Source organism: Microtus ochrogaster, chromosome 4 (assembly GCF_000317375.1).
Source record: "Microtus ochrogaster isolate Prairie Vole_2 chromosome 4, MicOch1.0, whole genome shotgun sequence".
NCBI classification, from domain to species: domain Eukaryota; kingdom Metazoa; phylum Chordata; class Mammalia; order Rodentia; family Cricetidae; genus Microtus; species Microtus ochrogaster.
In genome coordinates, this window is record NC_022011.1 from 37,868,606 (window position 1) to 37,880,320 (window position 11,715).

The 11,715-nt window shown below is 40.1% G+C and overlaps 1 protein-coding gene across 5 annotated transcripts in view; it reads right to left on the reverse strand.

Moving 5' to 3' along the window:
* Positions 1-971: 971 nt before the first annotated feature.
* Positions 972-11,715, reverse strand: part of Strbp (spermatid perinuclear RNA binding protein) — a 118,448-nt gene continuing 107,704 nt past the window's right edge. For 3 of the 5 annotated variants that reach the window (XM_026789729.1, XM_026789741.1, XM_026789731.1), the window contains exons 17-18: positions 7,557-7,601; positions 1,980-2,840 (exon numbers count right to left, since the gene is read on the reverse strand). In XM_026789729.1, the coding sequence (XP_026645530.1) occupies positions 2,746-2,840; positions 7,557-7,601 (140 nt within the window). In that variant the 3' untranslated portion in view covers positions 1,980-2,745. The other 2 variants (XM_005345944.3, XM_005345943.3) reach the window with 2 other exon arrangements.

Sequence of the window (11,715 nt, forward strand, 5' to 3'; positions counted from 1 at the left end):
ACTGAAACTCACTTTAACTGCAGTTGTCACTGACACCCCACCCATCTCCCTCCCAAGCCTCCTAGAAACACTAAGGAACCCATAGTCACTGGCTGCATGGCATCAGATGTTGCAGAGATCAAGCCTGTATGCCATGATACCTTCTGGTTCTGGTTGAGTTGAGGTGACACTGGCATTAAAAGAATGGACAGAGAGGCTGCTTTTCAGATGTCACTCTGCTCACAATGCCCCTGGTTTACAAGCTCCGACAGCTTGGGGAGAAAACATCTCTAGCTCATTTCTGTTAGTACTGACTATTCTCCTGCACTCTAATCATTAGTAAGTAAGTAAGTAAGTAAGTAAGTAAGTAAGTAAGTAAGTAAATAAATAAATAAATAAATAAATAAATAAGAATCAGGAATGTTACAGCAAGTGATTTATTATAATGGTAGTCAGTGTTTACATTTCCCACTGTATCCTTTGCAGATTACAGAGCCTGCTGCCAAGCAGGGCTGCAATGTGTGCTGGGCGCCCATCCCACTTTTTGACCACACATGTGGACAGAGCAGAGCAGCATAACAAGAGCAGATTTCAGGCCCTCGAAAGTGCCAGGGAAGTATGCTACATGAGGAGATCCTCAAGTAACATAAATTTTCTGGTGTTAGAAAGCCTACAATGTTCAGTATTTTATAATTAAACTAGTAAATAAATTAATAACTTTTTTCACTGTTCTCCCAAAGTTGGGTATTTATTTAAAACAAGGCCAATTCCACCAGCAAGGAAATGTTCAGATTTTAGATGCTCCCACTGATCAGGTCCTCTTTCCCTGGTCCCAAAAAGGACCTGGCATCAACAGGCACAGGACTACACTGCTCTGCTCTGCCTTGTACAGCCTTTAACAGAGGTCAATCTCAGAAACTACAGGTTCTATATGGGAACAAAGTTTTCCCAGCAACCTTAATGCTAGAAATGAACAGAAACTGCTATAGAAATGTAAAACATAAAATTTATTTTTATATATCTATCTATATAAATACAGCTTTAACACAGAACATCTAACATAATGAAGTGTATTTATGGGGTATACTAAATGAAGCAAATCCTTATTAAAGTATCTGGCCTAACCCTCATATTCTTTAAATGAACTTTGTTGATGACTGATTACAGTGAGAAATAATACTCTAGGTACCCTACTTGGAAAACATAGATTCCTTAAGTCAATTTGTTTTCTGTGGACTCTGTATCACTATTTCTGAGTCTTGCTCAAGTTGATTCTGCAAATAACTTAACACAGCCAATTACACATATTTCCCACAGTTAATAATAGTTTTGTCTTTTTTTATTGCTTTTTTTTTTAATGGCTTCTTGCTGTTGTTGTAATGGGGCATGTAACACAGGTCCGAGAAGGTTTTCTTCTTGAGATTGGCACTTATACCCTCAGCCTGTGTAGCAATTGCACACATAAATCCTATGGCACTGTTACCAATGTTACTGTTTCTGATATTCCAACTCCTAGAGAGTGCCCTGTCATTTTGATTCTTTGTTAAGTGTTCCTACCACTGAATTATTATATTCAAACAAGTGCTTCTATGTATAATTTACATATACATTATATTCTAAGTTTCTACTCACATACACTTGACTCAGTGAATGTGAAATGTTTCTCCTGAATAAAAAGCATTTACAAGAGTATTAAAACAAATGCTGAAAATTACTATTTTACATTTAGGCCATAAAAAGTTAAAGTTAATGCAGTGACATAAGACCTAAGAGATCAAATACATCATATGATTGTCATATATGCAGGTTGTGTTAATTGGTTATTTTTTCTTTAATCAGAAAATAAAAGAGCTTACCTTTGTGTACTGAGATCACAGCTTACAGTCACTATAGCTCAGCCTATCTTATACAAGTGATATGGCTACGAAGGTCCGAGGAGAACGAGAATAAAGTGAGATAAACGTGCTGAAAACTGCTTAAAAGTATTAACCTGAAATACACAGAGGGTCCAACACCAGTTTTAAAAATACATCAACGAGGTATTCCCAGCTCTTCAATTAATTATGGTGACTGATTCATGATTTTCAAACATTCACCCAATTTAAAAAAAAAAAAAAAGGCTAATCCAAGCATGACCAGTATTCTATTCCCAAGGTTAACAATTTCAGATTATTACCAAAAAAAAAAAAAAAAATCAGGACTTATTTAAACCCATCCCCTTACTTCACCATACTATGCACCAAACCTCATCAGCATGAGGTATGTCAGGTATCTATGGAACCTCTATGGGTATTAAGAGGTGGGGCACTCCTGAAGCCTTAAGGGACACAGGTTTGCCAGCCACACCTCTGGTGAAGCGCTGGCCCCCACCAAAAGATATGGCTTAGGGAGGACATCTGTCTCAAATAAATTCTAATACTGCTAGCTGGACAGTCAAAACTGTAAGTGCTCGAGTTATGTGCTAAAAATGACTAAAAAGTGTCAGAGGATAGCATAGCTCACACAGAGATTCTAAGTTCTACATTAATCTGTAAATTCCCTGACAAGAGCTACACCGAAAAGTTTACATCTAAATATTGCTATGTTTCCAAAAGGAGCTTTAAAACAGTTATCGTGGCTTTGGACAAAGTATTGCTCTTCTTTAAAATTCCCAGTCATTGTTTTCAAAAAGGGTTAGAGTGGTGGGTCTGAAAGCTGGGAAGCCTCAGGGCTCACAATGCTCTTAAGATAAAGAAACTGCCATTCAAGCCAGACAACCTGATGGTTCTAGAAGTCAGAGAAGAAATCTTGAGGGCCCAAGTGAATAATAAATGGTGCGACGCTCAGAGGCTGGCAATAGGGGCTGTCAATGAAAAAACCACCTACAGTGGAGAAAAGAGCAGAGAAGCAGAGCTGTATGTTAATCTCACACAACTGGACGAAGCTATGAGCTTCATTTATATTTCTCTGCTCTTTCAGCTGTAAGTGGAATTTTCATTACAAAATGAAGGGTGGGAAGAGCAAAAGGTGGAGGACACTTAATTCATTACAGATTTAAACAGTTGAACTTGCATGGTTACCACTTCTAACATAAGGTTGACAGCTCCATTGTTTTAAGTAAAGCAGAGAAATGTAAAAGTTTGCAGCAACTCGGCAGGTTTACAACATGGTTAGTAACTTCCAACAAACAACAAATTAAGAAGGGGGAAGACTTGGTAGAAACCATTTGAAATGACGGCCATCATGTTGGAGAACAGCACAGCTCCCTCTTCCATCAGAGAGGGGGGTGAGTTATGAAGCAGAGTCAGAGACTGCAAAAATATTTTCTTAAGAGAAATCTCCAGGGAGATTCCAGCCTAGAGTCCAAATTTGATGATCAATTTCAAATAATACAACTGCAACTGCCAATTAATAGTGTTTCAAAAAACAGAGGACCACTGTAAATATTTAATCAATAAGAACTGGACATTAGCAGCCATGCTTCTTCTTCTCAGTGATGGCTCTGTTTCATCCATAGGTCAGCAAAACAAATCAATGAACATGAAAACTCCCAGCTGAAAGGGGTCCTGCTCGATTACATCTTGCCACTAACACACATGATGAGAATGACAAGTTAAAGCTATTTCCAGCCAAGTGACAAGGTTTTATTAAAGTATCACCCACCACTAGCAGAAACAAAGGGTCAAGGAAGGAACAGATGATTGTGCAGTACACGTCTGAGCAGTGGTGCCGCACTTGTGCCTTCCTGCTCATCTCGCCCTTGCTTCCAAAGTTAGTAAAGACCACTTAAAGTAATAGGCACCTCTTGGTTTTGAAAAGGAATTTAGCAGAAAAGTAGTTATTTCCTACTGAGTCATCTTTAAGCCACAGTGGCTTGTCAATGTCTGCAGAGGACGACACTGTCACTTGAATGGGGGTGAATACCTTAATGAAACCATTACCTTCTAGTAACATCATCAGCTTTCCAAACAAGGTGAGAATGCAAGTGAAGACTTGGGTCTGCACCCTTCACAGAACAGCACAATGTTACTGACTCAGTTTCCACCAGTGTAACCAGGTGTCTTAAAAGTAAATGCTGACCCATGGCTGAAACCTGTCACTTTTCACAGCAGCACTCAACAAGAACTGGGACAATCGGAGAGCGAGTTTTTATGGGGATCCTGTTGCTGCTTTAGATTCTGATATCATTGAAGAGGAAAGGAGACCCTTCAAAGAATCCCAGAAAAACTGCTAATCATCTATCTTCATGAAAAAGCCAAGGAGTGAAGAGTCTTACAGAGTGAAGAAGGCCACAAGAACAAAAGAGGGTGATTGATTAATTTATTCTTTTAACTTGGAAATTCGTAAACTAAGATATTCACAATCCTCCTTTCCCATCTTTGAGTGGTGCCATCATTTGAATAAAGCAGTGCTGAGATAACAGAATGTGACCTTATCGTGGGGATTCTCTGTCCACTGGAGTACAAGAGCTTACAGAGTAGAGCAGACTGAGTCAGACTAACAATCATCTTGGCTGTGTTTTAGCAGCTTGCTTACAAATAATGAATGGGTTTCTAGGGTTATTATTAGTTTGCAATTCCTTGAAATTTTATACCAAAACATATCAAAAATAATAAGCTAAAACAATATTCAAACCCATATTTTATTGGTTTTAATTACACACTTCATTATTTACAAAGTTAAGTTTTAAATGAAAAGTTTCTACTGTATTTGAAAAAAAAAATTAACTACAGCCCAAATTAAAGTGCCCTGGGGCAAGCACATTAGTCAGCTATGAATCAGTGGCTGCATCAGGAACCAGGCAGTACTCTTGTGTTACAACAAAGCAGTTTATTTGTGATCAGTGTTGAGACTCTATACATCCTTCACAAATTTAACTTTACATAATCTGATACTCTGAGAACGTCAACTTTGAGCTGCTAGACTTCCCTACAACGAAGGGGCTGGTATAAATTATTTCCAGGAATGAGGTACCGTTTCACAGAACTGGTTTCTTTTTGTTTGTTTTCAAGTTTTAGAGAACTAAATTTGCATTTGTTAAAATCAAAAAGTAGGAAAGATGTTCTTTACAAATAATTTGATCAAGTATGTGTTCAAAGAAAGCAGGATAAAAAGGCTTTTTCTCTAACATTCTGCATTGTACTGTACTGTTGTTCAATAGGAATGAGCTTCTGTCATTTGCTAAAAGAATGAGTAGTGGGGAACAGGATATGTTGGGAATTTCATAACGGGTAACAGAACCATTCTCTTGGGCAAACCTACAGAGAAAAGAAACGGAAAGGACTCTAATAAAAATTTCAGGTTAAAAAAAGTCTTACAATAATTATCATTAACCATTTCCAGATTAGTCAGTCCATGTTATATATACCATTTGGAAGAGGCCCACAAATACCTCACAAATCAATTGCTCCTCTATTTTGATACATCATGTTTTCTACTCAAAAGTAAAATGCCTATATCACAGAATGATACTCAGAAATGACATCTGAGTGAGTAGGCATGAATTGTAAAGAAGATGGTACATGACATATTAAGGAGAAATATGTCAAGATTTAAGACTTTCTGTGCAGGCATCAACTCCCAGGAAAGAAAGCTCCAACCAGAGCCACCAACCAGGTGTTTGTCTCCTCATGGATGACCACTAATGCTGACATGGCAAATCTGGAAAGATTAATATTGTTTTCTTAATTTCTAATTAATACGTTCTTGTGGCCTCACAAACTCCTGCACACTAAAGAAGGATTTGAAATCTGCCCGTCTTTATGCTGATGTTTAACCTAGGAGAAATCACAAAGCAGCAACAGCAGGAATTCAAGAGCACCAGATGATCAGAGGGAGATAACCCCACATGCAACAGCTTTACAAAGGCCAAAAGACATATTTACCTTACAGCCAAAATAAAGCATTGTTTTAGTAGATTTGCATCACAGTAACATTTAAAAACCAAATCCTTTATGTGAAAAATGGGGCATCAAATTACACCAGCTTTGGAAGTCAGTTATATGGCACATGAAAGAGAGGAGCCTACTGAGGCTCAGAGGTCACAGGGTGATGTTAAGGACAGACCAGGAAAAATTAAAAAGACTGAGGAAAAACATGGATGTAAGTGAAGAGGCTAAAAACCAAATTTTTAAAAGAAAGAGTCTCTAGCAACACTTTACCATAATAAATTCTTATGATTATGTGATTGACACACAGCTGAGAGTAGAAGCTCTGGTGCTCACAAAACGCATAGCAGAGCAAATAAGTCAATTGTGCTGTGTCTTGGTTAACAACTGACCCCATTCTAGAAGGATGAGGTATTCTGGACATTCAAAAACGAGAGAAATGGGCAAATGCCAATGGCCAAACTGAAAAGACTCCAGCAGTCTGAATTCAGAAAGAACTGTAGGTAAAAACATATTCTTGGACTAGTCCCCAACCATCATATTTAGGATTACTCTAGTTCAGAATATGGGGAAGACTGATCCACATGAGTGTGCCAGAGGAAACAATTAGGCATAGTACCTAAGTCTGTACTTTGCCCAAACAAAACCTTCTACATGTATTTGACCCTTGCCAAACTATTCAAACTCAACACTTCAGAAAAGCAATGTCTAAGAACCTGTAATTGTCATCAAAATAAAAACAGTAAAGTTGATGTGTGAAGAGAAAGGGCACAAGGTGAAGGTCTGAGCTCATGTAGAGGATTCATGCCACAAATAGCGATGCATAGAGGACCTTTGCCTTCCATGTGCATGCATGCCTGGTTTGGGGCTGTGTGGACACACACACACACACACACACACACACATGCACGCACGTGTACACACACACTCTTTTTTTGCTCTCTTTGTCAAGCATCCTGTAGATGGTGGCTGATTCTGTAACATTCAACATCTGAGTTACAAAAGATGTCTAACAGCATATCACTGACTCCAAACCTACTGCCTCCATTGCCACATAAACCTCATTCAAAAGTTATCCAAAGGGCCATTAGTGTTCATTCACATATCTGCTGCTACTTTTTATTTTGGAAAGGAAAGAAGCGGCAAATCTAAGATTTCTACCAACAGCTACTGACTTCTGAAGAAAGGTAACATTGACAATAAACCCCATCACCTCTGTGGGACCAATGACATCTATCCATTCCCAAAGGAAAATGTAAAGCAAAGACTAATGGGTACAAATTTAAAGTGATGGCTTTCTTTTCTTGACTCAAACCACCCACATTCATAAAATACACATACAGAAACTAACAAAGCGGCCATGTAACTGGTAGGTGGCCATGCTAAAAACTAGGTGTGGCCCTTCAGTAGCCTTTGAATGGAGTATAGGTTTGCTGTAAGAAGAATTACTTCAAATATTTAATTTCAATATGGTCAGAAACAGGCAATAAGAACAAGCAGTTCTCCAATCAGGCAAAGCAGAGAGAAGAGCAACTTCAACCAAACCAAGAACCACAAGGTTGTGGCATTTGAGGGAATTTAAGTTGAATCACTAGAATGATTAGATCTGAGATCCTCCAACTTGTTTCTGGAAACCCTGGTTACAAACTATGCTCTGGGTTGCTGTGAGAGACAGGCTAAGAAGAAGAATCAGTAAGAAGGTATACATACCATATGCAGGAGCAGCTGTGCTGTAACCATATGGTGTTCCATAACCTGGTCAAACAAGAGGAAAGCAATCAGTTCAGGCCTACTTGGAATACTCCAGACTCTGGAAGGCCAAGAGCAGACCTATATAGTTCAGTCACTCCCTAGTCCTGCTTAAGTGTAGAAGTTTCACACTATGACCCATAGAGAATTCCTTAACTTACCCTAACATCCTCCTCCTCTCTTGTTCTGTTCAATGGTGTTCTCTCTCGCACTCGCTCCATCTGTACTTCTATACTGTACTGTAATTTATCTACTTGTCTGTATGCTCCACTAAAGTGACATTGTAGCTTTCTAAACTAAACTTAGCAGAACAAACAGCTTTTGTTAGCCAAAATAATACTTAGAATCACCTCAATCACCAATTTCTCAAAGATGGAACAGGGAAACTTTCCATGGCTCCTTTCTGAAAAGAGTGACAGAGCTGCAGCCTCAATTGCCACTAAAGAGCATGTCTGGGTCAGGTCATGAGCGCAGTGACAAGGTCCACAACTTAACAGTATCTGAATGCCAGACCCCAGCTCAAAGTCCCTGTAAAAGTTGGTAACTTGATATATTAGTGTCTCTTGCCTATAAAAGAAAACCTGATTGTAATTATTACTAAGAAAACAACTGTTTTTGAATGAGTTAATCCAGACACTAACTGCTCACACATCCTTAAACAAAGAGCACAAAATTTGCCATATTCCCATCTTTTAAACTGAAAAATCCAAGCTTCTTTACAGTGTTTCTGTAAGGTTTAGATACACCATGTTCATAAAAACTGCAATTTCTCATCTTTCAGAAAAAAAGCATATAAATATGAAATGGTTTGGCCAAGTCCCAGGGATCACATTTTAACTGGTCTCTAACTACGATGAAGGCCCATCATGGTCATGCACACTAGTAATTCCAGTACCACAGATGCTGAGGTAGACGTAGGCTTTATAGAGAAGGTTCCAGGCCATCCTAAACTATGAATCAAGATCCTTCCTCTAAGTAATACATAGAAACAAACCAGGCTGGACATGATGGCCCATACCTTTAATCTCAGAGTTGAGAGGCAGAGACAGGTGTATCTCTGTACATTCAAGCTCTACAACTTAGCAAGTTCCAGGCCAGCCAGGGCTATAGTGAGACCCTGTCTGAAGATACAACATGACATGAATGCTATATAAAACCTATTCAAATTTAAATTTTTCATACCAAATCATATCACAACTGTTCTAGAACTACTTGTGCTGCTCAAAATCCTTGAAACTGGCATCAAGTATCAAATCCCCAGGACTAATGTCTCTTCCAATGTCCAACCCATTTCATAAATGTATTCCAAGGAATAAGAGCTAGTTCTTTAACCTACAATATCAAAAGTTTTACTGAAAGAGTTGAAACTGGTAACTAGTTAAGTTGGCCAGTGATTAGGCCACGAGGATTTTAACCCTGACCTTTAACTAAGCAATGAGGCTGAGTTCCATAAACACTCTGAGCATCCATGCTACAAACAACAGCTCCATGGGGAGGGAAGTTAAAATACATGTAAGAACGTTCACCTATGCCATCCCTGGACATAAGACACTCCACCAATGACAGACCTCATCAAGATCCATATGAACCTTAATTCTTTATTGTCCTTAATTCTTTATTGGTTTGCTTTTTTTTTTTAAAGTTTCAGGAAACAAGACTTGTACAGAGGTCAAAGCAATGACTTAAGACAGAAGATCTGGCAACCAGGAAACACACACAATCCTGCTCAACATCACAGGATAAATGCAGCTGCATACCCCTTGGTCAAGAATCAAATGACATAAGATCTTGGAAAAAGAGAAGTTACCAAACTGAGTCCCAAAGGAACATGTCATCAAAAAACAAACTCATCTCAATAAATACCCAGTACTGAAAAAGGTCAAAGCTATTAATTTTCAATAAAGAATGTAAGGCATAAGAAAGAATCTTTTTTTCCCCTGAGACAGGGTTTCTCTGTGTAGCTTTGATCCCTGTCCTAGAACTAACTCTTGTAGACCAGGTTGGCCTCACCTGCCTCTGCCTCCTAAGTGCAGGAATTAAAGATGTGCACCATCACTGCCCAGCTCAATAGAAAGGTATCTTAATGTTGAACACAGACTGAAAATTACAGGTCCATTTCCTGTCATACTTCTTTATCCCATGAAATGACCCTCCTAGTTCATCGAGCTAAAACTTTGGCATTACTCACTTAAAAGAAAAAATAGTAGCTACTAGCTATAAACAAAGGACACTGAGCCTTTGTTAGTTCAGGATCCTAGAGAAGCTAAGTAATAAGGTGAACCCAAAGAAAAATATATAGGTGCACCTGGATATTGGAAAGGGACAGGACTGACTGGCAGGGTTGGGAGCATGGGGGTGGGGAGAGAAGGGAAGTAGGAGGAGAAGAGGAGTGAAGAGGGGGAGGGGAAAGCAGAGGAGAACTTGAGTGAATGGGATGGTAGAGATGGAGGAAGGACAGAGAGCAAGGAGAGAGATCTTAACTGAGGGAGTCATTGTAGGGTTAGCAGAAACCTAGAGAAATTCCCAGGAATCCACAAGGATGACCCCACCTAAAACCCTGGACAATAGAAGAGAGGGGGCCTGATCTTGACTTGTCCTGTAGTCAGACTGATAATTATCTTAAATATCACCAGAGAGCCTTCGTCCAGCAGCCGAGGCCCACATGGGAGCACTCAGTCGAGCTTCCAGGGTTGATGTGGGAGTGTCATGTATCAATCTGTTGATTTCATTGGTTAAGCAATAAAGAAACTGCCTAGACCCATTTGATAGGCCAACCCTTAGGTAGGCGGAGTAAACAGAACAGAATGCTGGGAGAAAGAAGCTGAGTCAGAGAGTCGCCATGATTCTCCCACTCCAGACAGACGCAGGTTAAGATCTTCTCTGGTAAGCCACCTCGTGGGCTACACAGATTAATAGAAATGGGTTAGGTCAATATGTAAGAGCTAGCCAATAAGAGGCTGGAACTAATGGGGCCAGGCAGTGTTTAAAAGAATACCGTTTCCGTGTAATTATTTCCGGGCATAAGCTAGCCAAGCAGGCGGCCAAGGTGCTGGGGACGCAGCCCCGCTGCTCCTACTACAACACAGGGTCCAGCTAAGGAGTGGAAGGAATGAGAATGTGGGTGGGGAGGTCGGGACCATGATGGGTTCGTCCACTGAAATAGCTTGCCTGAGCTGATGGGAGCTCACCAACTCCAGACGAACTGGGAAGGAATGGGCATGGGACCAAGCTGGTTCCTCTGTGTATGGTTGACGGTTGCGTGGAGGGGCGGACTGGAGGGCCACTGACTGGCAGTGAGGCCGGGATTTGTCCCTGCTGCATGTACTGGCTTTTTGGGATCCTGTTCTCTTTGGATGTACGCGTTGCTAGGCCTGGATGTAGTGGCGAGGGCCTTGGACCTTCTGCAGGGCAGTGCGCCTTGCCCTCTCTTCTCTGGGTGTTAGATGGGAGTGGGGTGGGAGGGTGTTTGGAGTAGAGGGAGGAGGGAGTGGAAACTTGGATTGGTATTTTTTAGAAATCTAATTTTAAAAAGGGGATTAAAAAAAACTTTGGCAGTACTCTTGAAACATCACTCTTCAGTCTAAATATTCCACCTATGAACAATGTTGCTTCCAGTAATCTGTTCTCATCTTGTCATCCGTCTATCCTTGCACCATTTACCAGTTTCCACAGTCTACTGTACAAGTAACACATGTACAACAGTCGTTAAAGGTGTGCCATTATGTCCATGTCTGTCCTTGCATTTATTCTTTACCCTATAGAAGGAGTAATATTTCCAAATAACATACAATTTTGCCAATCTCTCCTTAGAACCCTTGATGACTTTCTACTGTACTTAAGATCCTAAAACAAAATCCAAGCCATGGACTCCAGGACTGGATAACTCATCAACTTTAGCTCACACTCCTCCACACCCCCACCCCAAGCTCTTCCCAAAGTTGTGGGATATTTTTACACAGTACAAAAATGTATTGCTGTGATTGGTGTAATAAGAAGCTGAATGGCATCTCTTGGGTATATTCCCAAGAGTGGTATTGCTGGGTCCAGGGGTAGGTTGATCCCGAATTTCCTGAGAAACCAAAACACTGCTTTCCAAAGTGGTTGCACAAGTTTGCATTCC